The 21,029-nt window shown below is 31.7% G+C and overlaps 3 protein-coding genes across 3 annotated transcripts; 2 read left to right on the top strand and 1 right to left on the bottom strand.

The window, feature by feature from the left end:
- The first annotated feature begins 2,458 nt into the window (after positions 1 to 2,458).
- Positions 2,459 to 13,666, top strand: LOC119829358 (GILT-like protein 2). The gene is made up of 5 exons (XM_038351827.1): positions 2,459 to 2,543; positions 11,412 to 11,536; positions 12,233 to 12,388; positions 12,825 to 13,010; positions 13,442 to 13,666. The coding sequence occupies exons 1-5, from the start codon at positions 2,459 to 2,461 to the stop codon at positions 13,664 to 13,666; spliced, it is 777 nt and encodes a 258-aa protein (XP_038207755.1).
- Positions 13,667 to 15,658: 1,992 nt separating this feature from the next.
- Positions 15,659 to 17,652, top strand: LOC119829359 (gamma-interferon-inducible lysosomal thiol reductase-like). The gene is made up of 4 exons (XM_038351828.1): positions 15,659 to 15,670; positions 16,079 to 16,234; positions 16,848 to 17,033; positions 17,419 to 17,652. Exons 1-4 carry the CDS (start codon positions 15,659 to 15,661, stop codon positions 17,638 to 17,640), a joined length of 576 nt encoding a protein of 191 aa, XP_038207756.1. The 3' UTR covers positions 17,641 to 17,652.
- A 430-nt stretch (positions 17,653 to 18,082) lies between these two features.
- Positions 18,083 to 20,628, bottom strand: LOC119829600 (gamma-interferon-inducible lysosomal thiol reductase-like). The gene is made up of 5 exons (XM_038352188.1): positions 20,487 to 20,628; positions 20,332 to 20,399; positions 20,058 to 20,258; positions 19,479 to 19,643; positions 18,083 to 18,449 (listed from the first exon to the last, which is right to left on the bottom strand). The coding sequence occupies exons 1-5, from the start codon at positions 20,560 to 20,562 to the stop codon at positions 18,210 to 18,212; spliced, it is 750 nt and encodes a 249-aa protein (XP_038208116.1). The 5' UTR covers positions 20,563 to 20,628; the 3' UTR covers positions 18,083 to 18,209.
- Between the last annotated feature and the right edge of the window lie 401 nt (positions 20,629 to 21,029).

Consider the following 21,029-nt stretch of genomic DNA (forward strand, 5'->3'; position numbering starts at 1 on the left):
AATCACGAAATAACGGCAAACTGGATCAAGATATAATTTAGATATCTATGTGTATGACTGAGAATCGCGCCTCATTAGTGAAGTGATTTGGTCGCGTAGTCAGAGTTCAATCCACAGGGGACACAAAATAAATCTCGATTTTGCAAGGAACAATAAGCTGATCACCCACTTTCAGTTACCGATTACATTAAAATTTCACTGTTTACACGCTAAAAACAGATTTGAAATATTTGTCCATACAGATACCTCACTGGGGAACAAGGGCCTTTATCGTTTATAAACTGAATCGTAGAAAGCAGAACATTGAATGTACTACAGCGTGGGCTTATAACATGCGCCGCTATACTAATTACTAATTCAAGCCACACGAGCAATAAGTTATCTATAAATATTTATAACAAATATCATTATTGGGCTAACAATCCCACAAATCAAAAAGGATTTTTATTAGATTGACATGAAAATTTAACCAAAAATATCCAAAGGTCGCCGGATATCTTAGAAGACGCTCATACGTAATCTCGTAAGAACTCAACTACCATATACGTTGTTGTCCGTTTGTCTATCTGTCTGCGTTCTTGCGTATTAAGCTGTGTCTCAGAAACCGTGATAATTAGACAGTTGAAATTTTCATCAAGGTTACGGCACGATTATGTGACCGCCTCCTTGGCAGTGTGTTTGGCAGTGGCAGTGGTTAACGCGTGAGCGTGGAGCCGAGGGGTCCTGGGTTCAATTCCCGGTGGGGACGCACAAAAAAAAATGTCTCGATCTGGCAGTACACAGAAGGCTGATCACCTACTTGTCCGTAAAGAAAATCGATCAGTGAAACAGATGTACATCATCTGCCCCATACCCCAGTAGGGGGCACGGGACTTCACGGCACGATTATAAATAAGATGGGTGACCAATGTTTCTGCAGTTGCTCTTTAGCTTATTTGTGTGACCCCGTGTCGCGAGAACGATTCTCACTTAACCATTTTTTTTTTACAAACTTATATACTGAATAAATATTATAAGTTATTTATATTTATATTTTTATTAAAACGAAGACCATTCAAATAGTTCGGAAATGTGAAGGTTGAGTAGGTTTATGAATATTTACGTACAAAGGGACAAAATTATACGAGAGAAGTCGAAGACTTAAAAATGCAAGGACTTAGCATGTAAACCCCGGGATTGGCAAGCAAGACATCGAAGGTCTTCATACTCGGAAAATTTTACAGGATTACGTACAATCTCTTGTTTCAAACAATTCAATTTCTTGCGAAACTTTTGTACATAGAAGGTATAGAGGATTTCAAGAAAAGCAATTTAAGTAAATTGTTTCATTTACGAACTGGATTAAGTCAAAAATTTGATTCATAGGTAAATTTTAAAATATTAATAGAGAAGTTTTAGATATTTTGGAAAGAAGCACAAATTGCATTTATTGGTTTTTTTAATGTACTTTTTTGGCGCAATTTAAGTTTTTTTTTCTCATCTTGAACCTAAAGGTTGCCTGCCAATGATCGCCGTAGGTCATAAGACCGCCGTTTGTACCATTTTGTTTTGTTTATGACAAGGTTTTGAGTTGTATTAGCGGAACAACAAAGTATTTAAATTCTAGCTGCGCCTCGCGTTTTCACCCGCGTAAGTCTGTATCCCGTAGTAATATGGGGATAAAAATGTTGCCTATATATTATTTCAGTTCTCCAGCTATCTACGTATCAAATTTCATTACAATCGGTTCAGTAGTTTTGTTGCGTGAAAGAGCAACAAACACAAACACATCTTTACAAACTTTCGCATTCATAATAATAGTAGGATATAAATTATTTCACTAGCTCCACTTATAAACGTGACGATGATGTTCCGAAACCGATTGTAGATCTTGTATTTTAATTAAAATTAAAAATAGAGTAGTAGATAGTTCATATTCATACAGTATTCAGAGTATTCAGGAAAGCTGTGCCTGTGCAAATGGGCTTCTGGCATCAAACAAAAGAAATATTTAAACGAAGCAAATAAATTCAAGCACTGCCATAAGTGAGGAAGGAAAAGGACACGCGTCTCCGGTACTCCTACTCACATCTTTCGAAATAGGTACAGTAAATTATTCTAAGCCAAACTTCTCTGGGGGTGTGGTCCTTCCAATTCAAGTTTTACTCCCACTACAGAAACTATTTCGGGAATAATAAACAATTTTGCTTCTTCTACATATTAGAAGTAGCTTTATAAATTATAAATGTGTGATTTTCAGAATAGTTAATTGAACATTAGTCAAAGTAAATCATTCATGCGAAAAATGTCTCTCTAAAGTTATGCGCAATCGTTGAAGAACCCTATTGATATATGTCTGAAATATTATATCCACCCCGTCACCGGTGTACGTTTGAATAAAAGAAAATTATCCATTGGATACAAGCACATACTATGGAACTTACAGTGAATTCGTATGAAGCCACTTACATCGTTCAATATGGATGGAAGAAAATTGTCTGAAGGGCGGAAATGTGCGGTCAAGATATTTGATTCGCAAGCCAATTTACTCATAAGAAACTCAGGTAAATGGGATTTATTTTGTACTCTAATATTATGTTAAGATAACACAAAATAACATATGTTTCATAGTTTTAATTTTCCTTTAGAGTAAGTTTCTTTTATAATAGAAATAAATGTACAAAAAATCTTTAAAAATAAACCTACATTCAGGGTTAATTCTTAAAAAATTATACGATAAAACCAATCTAGGTTATACGATTGACTTGCTTGATATATTGAATTAAATGCTGTTCACTGGTTTGCGACTTAGACTTAAGTCAGTGACACGGAATTAAATACATAAAGTTATTTAAATCAAATGTAATATAAATTAGAATATGTATGTTAAAATTATACTACGTCATATAAATAACTTTTTACTTATGAAGTATATTATTCCGTTCATTGATAGTAATTACATAAAAAGCATCGTATAATTATAATAAAAGAAATGTACCTACGAAAATAACAAACTTTATTTTTACTATAAAGCTTTAAAGCAATAGGCATATATAGCTTAATATTAAGTTTATAGGAACGCTAATTCAGTATTTCAGATTGATTCATCGGTATAATTGTAACCATGGGATACTTTTAAATGTTGCGATTTCCGCTTCAGTGAATCATTTATGTAAATACACCTTATTTTTAAAACATCACTGTCAAACATTATAAACTCACAAATTATAATCAAAATGTCAGAAAAGTCGTTTCATTTTAAACAACATTACAGCACGAACAGGTAGAATTTTCCCAATTTGAATAAAGTTTCATGTCGTGTTTATTGATTTACACGTAAATTAATTGAATGGCTAAACTTAATTACAGCTCACGGGCGGGCGGTTGTAGATTTATTTCCGCCCCAACTACTCGAGATCTACTACTCTTCTGCCAATTACACTTTGTGCTCGCCGATTCTACTGCGTCTTTTACTTAAACTTCGCAATTGTACATGGGAATGAGGAAATTCCTTTCTAAAGAGTCTGTGTTACAGGCAATATCTACGTGTAAGTCAATATAAAATGCGGGGTTTACATGATTTTATGCCGGCGTATCTCTACATTATTAAGTTAGGCGATGCACTTTCCAATTTTCCACGTCTGGCTCAAAACTTGGTAAAATATTATTATGAATGTGAACATCATGCAAATGAGTTTACAAGTGGGAAAAGTTTTGATGTAAGACATATTCATTATTTACATCTGCTACAATTTATTCACGGTTGGTAACAGAATAAACCATAACGATAATATAAAACATTTGTGATTCTGCAATTAGCTTCATATAAAGTTGGTAATAAAGATTTTTCCTATATATTCACATTAAATCAGAAGTATAAAGAAGTGATTATATTCAACGTTGCTTTGTTACAATTGACATGCTTTATTTTTATCATTATTTTTTTTTTTGATACTGTCGTATATTATAGGTATAAGTGGAGTCATTTTCGACTTACATTCAATATGGTCTATAAAAAATTCATTCGCCTGACGAGTAATCATAAATTTTCAGATTCGTAACAGTATTTTGGACAAAAAAAAAATTATTGGTTCGTAGTACCTACTCGGATGTCAGGACGCTTATTTGCTAATATCGAATCTATTGTTGTTCTGTACTGATCAGCCGTTCTTATGTGAAATACAAATAAACATTTGTCCACCTATCGCCACAATGTTTCGCAACATAATGTATGTTTATATTTCAACCAAATTACAAGTAGGTAGATAGATACGGACAACCTACAAAACTTTATTCGTAGATTTCCTTACAAGTGCTATTTAAACGGTAATCATTGCCAACGTTTTACTATTTTCAACTTCGTTTTCACATAATTTACACGAATTCCAGCCAGAGGACATAAGGAGTCAGACATTTTTACATAAATAATATAATGAAGTATTAGGCAACTTCTTGCTTTTAGCTTTAGATTTTATTATAAAGTTGCACAGTATTGCTTACGCATTACGACGATAGGTGTCATGAATAATTAAAGTATGTTTAACCTCTCAGCAATAAATGGAATACATTACACACCGAAAGAAGAACAAACCAGCAAACCCAGTTTCCCATTTATAATGTTAATACGATGAAACCACCACCTAGATGTTTCTTTTATCAAGTCATTTGTTTGCTCGCTTTCACCTCCGCCTCCGTCTCTAGTAATTTATTCCAATGCTAGGAGCGGAGTTCTGCGAGGACACTTACAACACAAAATAATTTACTGAAATGAAAATTCAAATTAAAATGAGAGATTGTCGAGCGCCATGGCGGTTGAATTTAGCGGAAAATATAATGCTGAAACATGGTCGAGACGGGAGAACCCCTTTCTCCCGCCGCGCCGTCTCGTAGTCTACGATGGATAACATCCGTTATGAAGAAATAGTTATCGGACAATACTGCAAATAAGCTATATTGATGTTTAAATTACCTAGAACTGTAAATATACAGCATACAGTAACAATAGCAATAAATCCCAACTTTTCTACTAAAGATATAATATCACTATTATGGTATCAGTATAATATCATTATTGTAGTATTATAGTATCGGTATAAGTTAAAAATATGTAAATATTATTAATAAAAAAAATGAAAAGCGACTGAATTCCGCTTATCATTGATAAACAAATAATTTATAGTATGATTTATATATATAAATCTGCTGTACGAATATAAAATGTAGGTAGATAAAGTTTTATTAATTTGTAACGAACATAGATCTGCATTGTCTGAGCTGTGGGATTATGTCATGATTTAGATTTTCCTTTAATTCATTCCCAGTTGTACAACTTCTTTGTGCTAAGATGAATAAATACGTCAGGCATTATATTATCTGAGCTACAGGTTTAATACTCCAAATAGAACCTATAGGCATTGAAGATATTCAGAGCCTCGAGAAATTATGACACAGGATTTTTAAAGATAGGTAGATACACTTACTACGTACTCGTTATGAAAATTTTATCAATTTTGTAATAACATATTATTCTATAAATTGTGTTCATAAGTTTGAAATTTTAAGGTAAGACTGAAATAGGTTAGTAAGAAAAACTGATTTGCGTGTGACACGCAGTATTTAGCGCAACTGAGTGCCACGATATTAATTTCGTTTGTATAAACACAAAGCGTGTATAAAAACCTATCCGATAAACTTAGGTAAGCACGAATAAGCAAACGCTTAAAAATACATTGTTTGAGTATATTGATTTAAAACATAATGTAAATGAAAACATTTATTTAATCAATTGTAATTATTTAATCTACATGAAAACGTCCAAATACTACGACCAACCCGCACAAAGCGCTACAACTGAGAGAGTATTTTGAATGTTTGAGTATAATTCAGAAATTTTAAACCATATGAATAGGTTCTATGAAAAATATACGAATCCCTTCTCTAGAACATTCCAAAAAGAAATTCTAGAAAAATGGACGACAAGTTAAAGAAAGAATCAGTGATTTTTAAACCAATGCTAATAATCCGTGTCTGTTAATATGTGCCGTTCAGAACTTTCTATATTCCGTCTACTGTTTGTCACAAAATGTTTTATTTATCGAAGTTCTAAGTAAATTTCTTGCAGATCCCGGCACACCGTATGGTGCGGTTGATGCATTAATAAGTAGAAGGCGACCCCGACACTTGACCCCTGTTTTAATATACCAAGAGCTCGGTTAAACAAACAAGCAACCTGGTACAGCATTTTAGAGCTTTTACCGGGAAAACAGCAAACGTTGCACTACTTCATATGCACGCCGCCCTAAATGCTAAATTGGTGAACGGAACTCCCTTGTGACGACGCAATATACGAGAACGACTTTATCATATATTTTATATGAGGAATTCTTTTTAGTTTCATCTTACTTAATACTAAATTTATATTTCTAACTATTTATAATCTTACCAAGATTGGAGTATTTTGTGTGAGTTATGCTGTTAGAACTCTGAATAAAATTAATATTTCATGACAGAGCAAGCAACCGTACATTCAAAAACTTCTTTACTTGTTAAATTATAGAATTGATTTCGCTTTTCTAGTAAGAATTTTTTTTCTTCTAATAATTGGCTATGAACTGAAAAGGTGACTTCAAACTTTTAATTAGATTATTGTTTGAGACAGGGCGTCAGATGCAAAAGGTTACCAACCCGATGTGATTCGATAACCCCTAAGTGAACTCCACTTTGTCTATTTGAACGTCAACAGAGTTCAATCGTTCAATAATTTTTAGTTCAATAAGTAAAAAAGTCACAATATTCCGAACAAAAATGTTTATTTAACGTTATGCGTGTAAAATAATTAGATTTAGTTCGTAGTGAACAATTTTAATATGGAAAGAACGAAGAGCAATTTTCCAGGAAGAGGATAAGTTCCCATGGGGCCGTAACGTACGCAACTCGTTGAAGAACATTTTTTATTCTGGTATATAAGTAAAATGTCATTCAAGCGAAATATTTTATCGGAGCAGCATTTATATTTTCTGCTAGATGATGTTTTAGTTTCACCTCGTCGCACTCAAAAATGGTGAGCATCTACTGCATTTTTTTATCTTTGTTAATAACCAGTTACTACTTTAATACGTAAACAACAATTTGTGCTTCACTTGAGCACATACGTAGAAAGTGGTATTATAAAAACAATCATAACAAGGGAAAATTGCTTGAATATCATAAGTGGTAGATATATAATCATTAAAACAAATTACACAATTTTCAATTTCTAAAAAGTCACGTCATCAATATTTTTATACACAAGTATAAGATCTCTTTGCTACTAGATGTACGACAACCTTTGACACCTCATGAAAAATTCAATTACTAGAGGAATCTTCAAAGCGTACGCAGGAAGCATTTTGAACGTAACACTTTGGATTATGAACGATAGCTCCCACTTAATAGGACCTTTTTGAAAGAGTAAAATGTCGCCACATCCAAATGTTTTATTCAACAATCTTGTTATGATTCGTTGAATAAACAAATTCAAATATCCTGCTTTGTCTAGACAAACGCTGGTCTTAATATTTGTATTAAAACGCACAAGCACAATCTCAGACGTAAATATCATAGATAGGGTAGAGTTATTGCCTTTATATCTCCTTGGGTCGGTAAATTGACGGAAAATTCTGGTTATTCGACGCACCGAATAGAGTAATAAATATTTCATGAGGCTTTATATAAGCATCTATTTTTGTATTAAGTGTAAAAGAAACTTGGTGTTCATGGTTATTGTCATTTTTCTACAACATAGCTTTATTTATATTTGATAGAAGACAAAATTTAATATCACGAGCTTTCCTATACTGTAACTTGATTGTGGTGATGTTAGGGACGAGTACAATGTAATTTCAGCCTCCTTTGTATCAACTTTTACTTCCGATCTACTGTAAGGGATACTAGTATAGTATTATCTGTGCTAATACTTTATGTAACAAAATTTGAATTTACGTTATCGATTATTTAAGTATTATTACTAGTCTATTCGGTTTAAAATAATTTTTATTTTATAATTTTTAGATTTACAGCATCGAAATGGTTTATAAACGAGAAATTTTGAGTTAGGTTACTCGTTGCTAGTGTATGGCAAAAAGACGCGGGTTCGAATTCCGCCTCGTGATCAATTTATTTTCTATTTTTACAAATTTTTTCCTATATTTTATTTATTTTTTAGATATTACTATATAGGATACGAATATCGACTTACACGACCGACATTATTATGGTACCTATAATTTTATCGTTCCCCTTATAAGCAAAGAATCCGTTAAACCTATTTATAAATCGCATTAAATATATATAACGCCTCACCTAAATCACGTCATTAATGGCGCATCAGGGTCGGTTGGTTTCAGCCGAGCTCTAATTGAAATTAAATCTCGTTACTCAAATAAGGGACGCATATATGTGCAAAAATAAATGTGCACCCGGGTCAAGTTAGGGATCACTATACATATATAGGAAAAAAAACAAGTAAATTAAATTAAAATTTTGAAAACGCGTCCACCCTATTATTGTCTGTCAGCCATCTTCAATTTAAAATTTGACATAATGAAAAGTATGGTACTAGTCAAGTCCTTTCGTTTAATACCCATATTGAGGTTTACTTGTGAAAAAATATTTAGTGACGACAGCCATGTTCTACCAATTTTGAACAAAGGTAGCTACGAAGAACGACAAGGAAACTGGCTTTCAAATGAAAAAAACCGTATTGAAATCGATCCATCCGTTAGAGAGCTACGATACCACAGACAGACGCGTTATAAATATAATAAAAAGAAGTCGCCAAATGCTTTGCTAAGCGTAAAACTTGAGAACTGCTTGACCAATTGGATTATTTTTAAGCCGGTGACTTCCATTTCTTTACCTAATCTTAAACGTATTTCGTAATAGGTAGGTAGGTATACTTAATCACTTTTTTTTAATTGGGATCGTCAAACAAAATCGTAAACCGACTACAATTTCGTACTTTACTGACTAAATATTAAACACATAATTTCATTGAATCATTCATGTTGTAGGTTTGTTGTGAACCGAGCATAAAGCAAACCATTTCGTAAAAAATGTTTGCGAGACTGCAACTGTTTCAAATAAAAGAATAATAGGCTTTTAAAACAGTTTCAGTAGGGAATCATAATGCGGCATATTCGAATATTTTAGTGAACCTATCAAAAACGGGCTTCAATACTGCCAAACAACAGTTTGAAGTATAATAATATTTACTTGATTATAAATATTATTCGATTTAATCACCGTTAAATTAATTTTATAGTATACGGGGTCATCAGTGTAACATGCAGGTATATGTTATATATAACTGTAAATATAGATTTACATCAAACCCATTTGCCTCTCTAAAAATGTGGCTTTGATTGATTGATGGAGAAATACAGTATATCCAAACGCATACAAAAAACATAATAAAATCATGTTTTATTTTTTATAAATAGTGTTATGTTATCTGTGGTATTATGTTATCTATGCTAAAATTAACTTTTTAGTTCCACTATGTATAAATCCATAAATCGCTGAGTATCGTTTGTTTAGTATTTATTTTAATTTAAACTATAAATCCAGGTGTATTTTTCGTCTCAAAATAATAACAGTTGATAATATTTCAATGCAAACATTAATTGCTGTCAAGTTCTCTAACCCAAGGAGAGCGACCAAATTATTAAACAAATTTTCCAGCAACATCAATAACAATGTTTATCAAAACTTGCTCAATAGATGTTTACGAGTTTCAAAACATGCACCTTAAAATATCTGCAAGTATCGCTTATACAAAACATATCTTAAAAGAGCTTAAAATATAAAAATAGACATATCACGGAGCATTTTCAACTGTTAGAGTTTGTATCCATTTTATGTAAAAATTGAAATATGCAGAGTGGGCGACTCCTGAAATCAGAGATAGGGAAGGTATGATCAAAACCGATGATAGATCACGTCTGAAATTGGATTTTGCACATTCGCCCGTACAACGGTGCAAGGGATTTGTATTTGGTCTTTTTATGTATTTTATGGTTTTAATTTCTTACATTCCGATCCGTAACTTGAAGCTCTATCATTTATAAAACTTGAAAACAATTATAACTATTAAAACAAGATATATCTCTATTACTCTTGTTTCGTCATGACTCGGGATGACCCTAAATAAATAAACTACTGGGTGAAGGTATACTAATATATATAATGTAATAGTGATTACTTTGGTTTATTCTTTGTATGCAAAAATCCAATTCTTTTCTTCTTTATAAGTGTAGACTTGTTAGAAAAATAGATGGATAGAGACAAAGGACAAACAACATTTTGATTTTATTAAATTTACCTTTACACGGATTAAGTAGCATTCAGAAATATAAAGATGTTATTCATGCGCCGTTTATGTATTGACCTTTTATCGATTTCAGCGTATTATAGATAGCCTATAAATATATACTCTCCCACCTGTCTTGTTATAAATCTAATTTTATAGCAACCCACACAGCTGAAATCTGTACCGCAGAAATCAGAATATTAATTAGTATTATTAAATCTGTTAGCAAATAATTGTTTAATAAACTTATTAGATTACAAGTTACTGGATTTTGATTTTTTAATCTAAATGTACGTATGAAACAAAATTATCAAATGACGCTAGTGCAATGATTTTTTATGTCATATCGGGCAACTGGCCACACCACCGCCCATGAATATTCGCAGAGGTAGTGCAATTGCCTCAGCCAATGCGCTATCCACTTTTAAGAGGTAAGAGATAAGGAAAGGATTTGTGACTGGAAAGAAGGAATAGACTGAGTGAGAAAAGGAAAAGGGCATCCTCCCCCACTCATCGTACGAAACACAATAGCATGCTATTATTCCATGACGGTTTTCTGTGGGGGTGTTGTAATTCTTCGGTGCGACTAGACCCAATTCGTGCCGAAACAGGCTCGACTCCCACATAAATGACATGTGAAAATAAGAAAGCACTGTGCGGCATTGGGTTTTCTTTTACAACGTATAATTCAGGTTTCACATCGCATCGAACTCGGGACGAATATTTGAATCGCATTCAATTATATTTTCAAATTCGTAATGTTTCAAATCTCACATACCTAATTCCAAAAAATGTTTAAAATGCCCTTTAATAATTTTACTTACATATTTGACATGTTTACTGTTAATTTATTACAGTGAAATTGTTTAATATTATAAGCATTTCCTTTATAAATTGTTACAATTCAAATACATTCATGCTTCTAATTATTTTATTCCAAATTTCTATTACGTTAAACAAACGAAACATACGTTTGAAAATATAATTTTAAAAAGGGGCACAATCCAGAGCACGAGATATCCGGCAACTTAATTGCTAAAGAGATTTGAGTTGTAATTTCATTACACTGTGTTAATTCGCTCAGATTTACGAAGTTATACGGCCGTCTGGTATACGTCTAGCCCTGTTAATCCTTGTAACAAGACCTATTCATACTGCGGTAGCGCTTGCCGGGCGCAGAACAATGCCGTAGTCGACACAAGTAGTCGAGTATAATCATCGGAATTCCGTTCATATCTGAACATCCTTTCAGCTTCCTTCCAACCAAGCTTTTGAGTGGTTTACTGTACGTTTAGAGTACGGAAATTTTGTTAAATAACTGCATCAATAGAATGCAAATTGTTTAAAAAAAATATTGCGTTATCATGACTCTATTCCACTTGTTATCGCATGCAAATGGTTTTATTTAAAATATTTACATTAAACATTAGATATAGAAATTATTACGTTTCAAGAATTATTATAGAATAGTTTATAAAAATATATCCAATTTTTATACGTATGTACCTACTAAACCGTTTTGAATGTACACAGTAGATAATATGATCATTTATACGTTAATACTCTTCATAAGCGGTTATATTCAAATAAGAATAACATGAAGTTCTATGTTAGCTATTTCTTTCTTTTATTATGTTTAATGTTTATCAAATGCGACTACATGGGTAAATTGTTTTTAAATATACCTTTTTTTTCGAGATACTTTTTGCTAATCTAATCAAATTTTTGTCTGCAGTACCTAACATTTTTGATGAAAATTATTTTTCACAATATGCTGACTGGGGAAACGATTACAATGGAGTTAGTATGATTTTTGCACTTATGAACATTAAAACGGCAAAATTCGTTCATTCCTAATACAGTAATTGAATAGCTGGAAACTATAAGAGATTTTTCTTTTTCCAGTTTTCGTATGGAGGAACCGACAAAGTTCGAATTCAATTATATTACGAAGTTTTTTGCCCTCATTGCAGAACCTTTGACACGGTGCAATTTCGACCTGTAGTTGAAAAACTTAGTCCTTACCTTGATATCAATACTTATCCATACGGAAATGCTGAGGTGTGTATCTTTATTATTTAGTAGCTGTTTGCCCCAGCTTCGCCCGTGATACATATATAGCCTAACCTACTCAGTGAAGTTGCAGCTTTCTAAAGGTGAAAGAATTTTTGAAATCGGTACAATAGTTTTTGAGTTTATCTATAACAAACAAACAAACTAACAAAAAATAAAAATTTTCGTCTTTATAACATTAGTGCAGAAGTGAAGACAAACGAAATGTATAATATAGATATATTCATTAAGAATCTAAAATCTGTAATAACTTGTTTTTTTCGAATTAATGCTATTTTAATATTCACTTAATTTATTCCTTAGTATTTTAATAGACAGTCAACGAAGGCTTAAGCTTTATTTTTAAGATAACATTGTAATCAGATTAATTTCTTGCTATGATAAATTTCTTGCTTTCGATACTTTTAAACTCTCTTAATTTCAGACTTATGAAAATAATGGTCAAAGTATTTTTAAATGCCAACATGGACCAACGGAGTGTTACGGAAACAAGCTTCATGCTTGCGCCCTAGATCTGATTCAAAATCAAACCACAGCATTGGTTTACAATACCTGCATGATGGAATACTCCCAAAGCGACCGAGGATCGGATGATAGCGCAGCCGATAGAGTAAGATGTATTTGAATCATTCAAACATAGCGAATGGGTAATAGCCATTTTAAATATACTTAAATAATGTACTTTCATTCGGTTTGGGATACAATAATAGCAATATATAGGAAATATTATATATATATATATATATATATATATATATATATATATATATATATATATATATATATATATATATATATATATAAGCCATTCTTATGATTTAAAAAATAGAAGGTTATCGATTAGACTGCATTTTTGTGTTTGTTCATCATAATTTTGTACTGGGTGAACCGATTCTTATGATTTATTTGAATAGTTGTACCTCCTGTATGGTCTTATTTAAATTTAGTCTTGTTCGTAAAATTTAGGGACCGTTTCGTTTTTTGTTAAAAATAATTATTACTGGTTAATGTTTGTCACAGTCTTATTAACATTTTTTTTAGTGTGGCGCTTCTATGGGAATCGATAGTACTCCTATTAAACAATGTGCAAAGGGCAACAAAGGCACTGAACTTCTTAAGTATTACGGAGTGGAGAGTAAAAAGGCAAATTTCAAACACGTCCCGTACATTCTAATTAACGGTGTCGTCAATGATGGCAAGAACTTTATGAAGGACGTTTGTGCAGCTTTTTCCACGCCTCCTCCACCGTGTGTGAACGTGTTTTGAAAAATAAATATAAAAACGTTTTGACCCATTTTTGTGATATATTTTTTTTTTTAATTTCCCCCCATTTTATTTATTTATTTGCTAATATCATTAAATTGCAATTTTGTTTAAGTTTACAGTTAATAGTTGGTACTTAAGTTAACTGTTAATTAAGTACACTAATTGTATAAATAAAAATGAACTGCAGACGTGCTTTGACATGTTTTCTTGTATGAGGTTGATGAATTATACAATACCTATATATTAACCGTTTTCATTAAATTCACATTGAAAAGTTCAAACATTTACATGACAAGTGTACATGACAGGTTTGTCTCAAGCCTACAGTTACGTCTGTTTGCGTGAAAACTTAGCCTGAGGGCGCGGCTGTCAGCCAATTGCTGGTTGACAGTCGCATTTGTGATATTTGTCATATTTGTTAATTAATAATAGAATAATGTTTATGAATAATCCTTGAAATTAAATATCATTTAATTTATTATCAATTAACGCATTCTAAACATGCATTAACAACTCCTTTTTCATAAATATTTACCCACAAGAACAGGGTAGCTAAACCGTTTGTAGTCTCGGCCCTTGCAACTTAACATCAAAAAAACAATAAAAAATGTATTTAAGACATGATCTCATGAATATTCATTAATCTACTAAAACAGTATTTATGCCGATGACTTCGATACTACGGAGCTTTCGATTTGAACTCGAGCTTAGATTATTACTTTGCAACCAATTCTAGCTATGTCCATATTTAATGTTATTATCGAAATATATTGAAATTTTTGATCGAGATTAATTTAATTATATACCACATCACAATCGTGCGCTGATACCTATAGTTTAAAAACGATACGATCAGAATATGCTGACTGGGTTGAATGGAATCAAATTCGGATCACGACACTGTTGGGAGTAAGCCCGCTGAATGAAGCTAGAGAAGTTATACAACTAATTACTGGACATTATAAAACTAGATAATGTTAAAGCATACGTAAAGAATATATGTTCAAGAGAATGGCTAACCTTAATATAAAAAATAAAAACTAATCTAGGTGCAATTTTATATCTGGTATTTTAGTCGCATATCACCACATTATTTATAGTATAAAACTTTAGATATCAATTACGCTTTTAATTTTTACATAGAGAATTAAAAATAAATAAAATAATAAGATACAATTATACGAATATCATCCACACAAATACTATTAAATAATAAAGTAAAATTGGTAGGTGATAACATTGCCAGTTAAGAAGACAAATAATGTGTTTTGCAACATTGCATAGCACAGAGGAATTAAAATATACCATGGAAAAACACTTGGCATTGCAGACTTCAAATATATTTTATTTACATAAATATTTGCATTACATAAAATTTGTGTTATCCGTTTATCAGTAACATTTATATTTATCGAAACAATAATCCCTACTTATATTATAAATGCCGTCTGTCTGTCTTCTTTACGTCTAAACGAAAAAAAAAACAATTTGGATGAAATTTTGTACGGATTCAGTTTGAGTCCCAAGAAAGGACAAAGGATAGTTTTATCCCGGAATCTCACGGAAATAGAATCTCATTTAGGTTAAACTCTAGTCTGTCTTTTCTGTTTTCCATTTACCATTTACAATTTCCCTTTTTATAAATAGGAACCCGGTAACAAATAACTCTTTAAATATATATATAATCATACGTCAACAAACAAAGCAGTGCTCCACAATTGTAATCCAATGTAATGTATGAAATTCGTAGGTATGCGGTCACAAGACGCCATAAATATTTGTAGAAAGTATTTAAATGCATACGTCGCTAATATTCTATGTATCTTACATTAGACGAAAAGTTCAAGAGTTGACCCTCCTGCTATAAGATAAACGTTAAGTTGTTATCATATCACTGCCGGCCGGTCTCAAGTGACATACAACGTCGCGAAGCAATGAAGACTTTTATAAAATGTCTATTGTTTTTAATGAGTATTTCATTAGAAGCCCATCATGTCTATGCGAGTAAGTTTTTTTATTTAAAAGTTTATCTTTTTGCTAAATTTGTAATACACAAAAATTTGAATCCCTTTGAATTCGCTTTATTTCGTAAGACCTATATTAACGATTTTGATTAAATTAGATTTTGTAACAACGTAATCTAGTAATTCAACATTTCACATGTTTTTTCAACGTCAAACTAATAACGAATATATATACAATTAAAGTTTGTTTTCTAGCTTCTAATGCATAATTATTTTAATTGGAATGATATACATATATATCTTTTTTATTTATAGAAATTGATGATAATATAGTCATATTGTCGGATGAAGACAATTTCTTACGTGCAGACGAGGTAGTATGAAACAAAAGGCATAGTCGAAAATTTTATATGAAATAAATAAAATACAATAGAAATATATTTTTTAGCAAAACATAGTAGCTGACCAAAAAATTGATATCAAAGTTTATTACGAAAGTCACTGTCCAGGTTCCAGAGAGTTTCTCAGCATTGACTTTAAGAAACTCATTGAAAAATTGTATGAATATTTAAATATCAAAACCTATCCTTTTGGAAATGCGAAGGTATGATTATATATCAGTATCACTAATCTTTATCTCGATTTTGCTCATGAAAAAGGCAGTCATCCTTTTTCAGCCGACTTCAAAAAAGGAAGGAAATAATTTCGACTTTATTTTTTGTGTGTTTGTCACCTCATAACGTTTATATTATTTACTGGGTGAACCATGATTCTTTTTTATTAGAATGCACTAGCATGGCAGGCACTAGCCTGCCATGTGGTCCCATCGAAATTTAATCTATATCTGATAATTTTGAGGCGATTTAGTTTTTGTTGAAAATTATTATTCAAAAGACGCTTTTAAACGTTCCTAATCTGGCTACTTTCTCTAAATCTTGTTTTTTATTGAAAAATCCGGTATTCGTAAAAATCCTAATCAAATATAGCAAATAATACATAGAACAACAACGTAATCATCGATATAATTTAATACGTCCTCTTATCAAGCGTTTCTGTTTTATGGTAAAAAATAAATGTGTCACTTATCAAAATTTAACGGAGATGCGGTACTAACTAACATTGAAGATAATAAGAGAGAATTATTGCAACAATTAAAGTTCTACATTTATTCATGTTTCTTTTATCATAGTGTATTTCAATGCTGTGTAATATTTTAGATGGATATTCACGATGGGAAAGTGGTATTTAAATGTCAGCACGGACCAAAGGAATGTTATGGAAACAAACTGCACGCATGCGCTTTAGATATAATTAAAAATCATACAGTTGCATTGATATATAATTCCTGTATGGCCAGTTTCTCGCAAGACGATTTGGGGTCTGATGACGCAGCAGCAGCTAAGGTAAATATGTCCTAAGTCGTACCACAGATAACATAATACTATACTATACTAGGTTGTACGTAATATTTCTTCAATGTTACGCGGTGTAGGAATGTTGATATTTTTTCGCCAATAACATTTCCCGTTACCGTTAAATTCAAATAATATAAGTATAGATAAATCTATGCAAATATTTATTTGAAGTGACTAAAAGTAATATATACATTATATACATTACTTTTTCTTGAAATTAAAATATAATTACCTTTTTCTCTCCACAACTCCATTATGTTATCTATGCTCTAATGTTATGTTAAATTAATTTGTTTAAAAGTAATAATGTAATATTTCTAGCTTCTTTACCATTACAATTGCCTTTCTGTGACTTAAAAATAATTATTTCCAGTGCGGTACCTCGATGAACATAGAATATAACCCAATAATAAACTGTGCAAATGGTGACAAAGGAAACCAGCTGCTGAAGTACTACGGAGAAGAAAGCAAAAAGGCAAATTTTCGCTACGTCCCTTACATTTTAATTAATGGAAAGGAATATAATGGTGACCATATAGTGGAGGATATATGTGCGATGTTTTCGAATCCGCCACCACCCTGCTCCCAACTATAATAAAAAATAGGAATATACAGAGTATCTATAAAATAATCTATCCTTTATTTTATTGAAAAGGATGTCAAATATAATTTGAAAGGCTATCGTAATGAAAGATCTACAACTTCAAAATTCTTTCATATAAATTGTGATGTAAATGTATCTTAAAAAATTGCTCTTTATTTTATGTATGTATGTTTGAACGTAACGGATTCCATAAGTAATAGGAAAGGATAAGACAGATTTAATTCAAACTTTGTGTATTTATAAAAGATCGGTGACAATTTTATGAGTTTTTCAAAAAATAAATTATATCTATATCTCATGGAAGCGTGTTTTTTTGAACTATTTTTATTTAAACATGACAAAAATTATATATAATAGGTAGAAGTTCTACATAACCCGGACATCCTCGTAGACCATGGGGTATGCGTGTACGCAATCTGAAGTTTCACACAATAGGTATAGCCGTATAGGTATATAGGTAGTAGTAATTATGATGACGATAAATAAATAACACATCATTTAATAATTTTATTAGGTACATTATATGGATGTACATAATATGTATAACGATTACGTAATATTCAATTATTTTGATTACTATTCAGTCCCAAAAAACATGGAGGGGGAGGGTTAATAAAGCTCCGACAAATAATATTGATGTCCATAATCTGTATTTCCAATCCATTTATCATAATGTAAGGCACATAAGAATAATTAATCTCTAAACTTTTTTCCCTATAGTATTTAAGGAGTTTATTTCCTTGATTATTGTCTGCACATGTTTTTATTTGCTTTGAATCGATGCTCAATGACGCTCCACACTGAAAAAAATGATTACCCACCATTGGGATTAAAGATGCCTTAAAAGCGTTTGCGAAATTGCGTTTTATTATTTTACTTAATTGCATTCAAATGCTATATACATCGATGAGTTTTGAAGAATAGAAAGAATTTGATCACGCGGTGGGATACAAATCCACGATTTTTCGCCTTAGGGTGTCCCTTAGAGACATATAACCGAAAGAGTAGAAGAAATTCGATTGCTAAGGTGGAATAATTGCCAGCTCTTGGCGCGGTTAAGCAAAATAAGGCGGGTTCGGATCCCGCCTCGTGATCTTATTTTTCTTATTTTTTTTTTAATTTCAAAAAAATTCAGATTCATAAGAAATTCAGAGCCATAAATGAAATACTGATTTTTAATGTTTTAATTTCAAACACGGCGACAAATCCTGATAGAGAGCAGCAAGAGATATTCTACTGTAAGTACACAAGTAAGTTAGCAAACACAAGTTTCCTCAGCGACTCTCAATTAAACTTTAATTCAAAGTAATCTATATATATAAAAGAAAGTAGTGTTAGTTACACTATTTATAACTTAAGAACGGATAACTCGATTTGCCTGAAAATTTGTGCAGAGGTAGCTTAGAACCGCGAGACGGACATAGTAAAGTTTTTATCCCGGTAATCCCACGGGAGCGGAAACATGTAAGGAAAACCTCGGGTCTATCTTTCCTGCGACTACGCGAGCAAAGCCGCGGGCGTAATGGCTAGTTATATATAAAAAGGCCATCTTTTGGCCGTAGATCCGTCATCCGACGCAGCATCAACAGGCCAGACAACAATAGGAAAGCTCCTATTTTCGGAGGCTCAGACGTTTTACTACTTACTAACTACTAAAGACTATACTGTAAAGAATAAATATTATACAAAGATAATTAAGAGGTATAATAATATGAAGCAAATAGATACCATTCAATTAAAAAATACTTCTGACGAAAGTATCCAGTCCTATTTTTTATGATACAACCGATATAAATTATTCCTTTTATATATATTTTATGTAATTTTACCTCATCAATATCTTTCTCCTCTACGCGTTCCGCCAAGCAAATGTTATATAATACTGCAGCTGTATGATTTTGAATAATATCTAAAGCGCATGCATGCAGCTTACATCCGTAACAAACGGGATCTAATTCGTTGTAACATTCTATTCCATCCTCAGTATCTTTTATCTGAAAGAGTTAGAAAGTTATCTAATTATAATAATAAACCTGCAAAGCACCTTGTGACGACGTGTTGGCGAGTAGCGATCCCGTGGACCCCAATACTATATACAATAAAGTAAGGACTGTCTATTAGTATTGCCGTATTACCAGGAATATAGCACAAAAATCCTTATTGATGCACTTAACGGCTTGTTCAAGATTCTCAAGATTTGAATGGTGTAAATTTGAACATCGTCTGCATAAGGGTGGTAGAGAGAAGATAATTTAGCTATAACACCGAGGAAAAAATTATTACCAACAACAAACTTTCACTATAAAAAATGGGGGCATAAAAATAATTAAGTTGCATATAAACGTTAATCATTATAAACTAATTTTAATAAAACAGGTTATATATGAACCAATTAAAAATGGTCTCACCTCTGAAAAGCCATATGGATATAGTTCAATATCCACGTATGCATTTAAATTTTCTACAATCAATTGTAATTTGTCCATCACATTTATCTTGTTGTTTGTACACAGAGGTTCGTAAAAAACTTTTATATTTACTTTCGTCGTCAATTTCCAACTATCATAATAGTCCTCCTCAGTTGGTGTTGCAGTTGGTGTTACAGTTGTCTTAAATAGATAGATAATTAATTTCTTTACTACAATTTTCATACAGTTTTTATTTAAAAAATAAATTATTTACCTCATCTGTAAACTCAGAGGTCAGGAATTCACTATAATAGTCTGTAGATAAAAATGCATTTTGGTCAACTGGAACAAATATAAAAATTCAAAACTGATCTTTAATTTGAAATTTGAAGACTTTTCTATTAATCTATTCATGAATTACATATATACCTGCACATTCATTATTTTTATATAACAAATTTTGCAGCACGATTACCACGTAAATTAATCTACGTAATATCTTCATATCTTTTAATTCGTTTATTTTAAAATGGGACAACACGTATATTTCTGAGCCTAGTGAAACTCTACATTAGACCGTCAAATGCCATATTTATCGAAAAATAATAACTAGAGCATTATGAGTGTAATTTAAGTTATGCGATAGAAACGTAATAATGCGTGCTTTGCACTCAATTAGTGAACCACACGATCTCTTTGTAACCACCAAGAATTTTGTTAATATTATTAGGATAAACTCTATATAGAGAGCATGATAGAAACCAATAAATATCAGATATGAATAGTTGCTTTTTCATGCAACAACCCTGGACGGGTAACGGATTTTACTGAAATACAAAATCGCAAAAATATGGACATTGTAAAATAGAAGTTTTACGGCCAGAGTGTAACGTACGTTTTATAAATTCAACATATGATACGGCACCAATTTTTTTTATCTCTCACAGAATATGTCAACGGCTGGTTGCAAAT

This window comes from Zerene cesonia, chromosome 10, assembly GCF_012273895.1.
Source record: "Zerene cesonia ecotype Mississippi chromosome 10, Zerene_cesonia_1.1, whole genome shotgun sequence".
NCBI classification, from domain to species: domain Eukaryota; kingdom Metazoa; phylum Arthropoda; class Insecta; order Lepidoptera; family Pieridae; genus Zerene; species Zerene cesonia.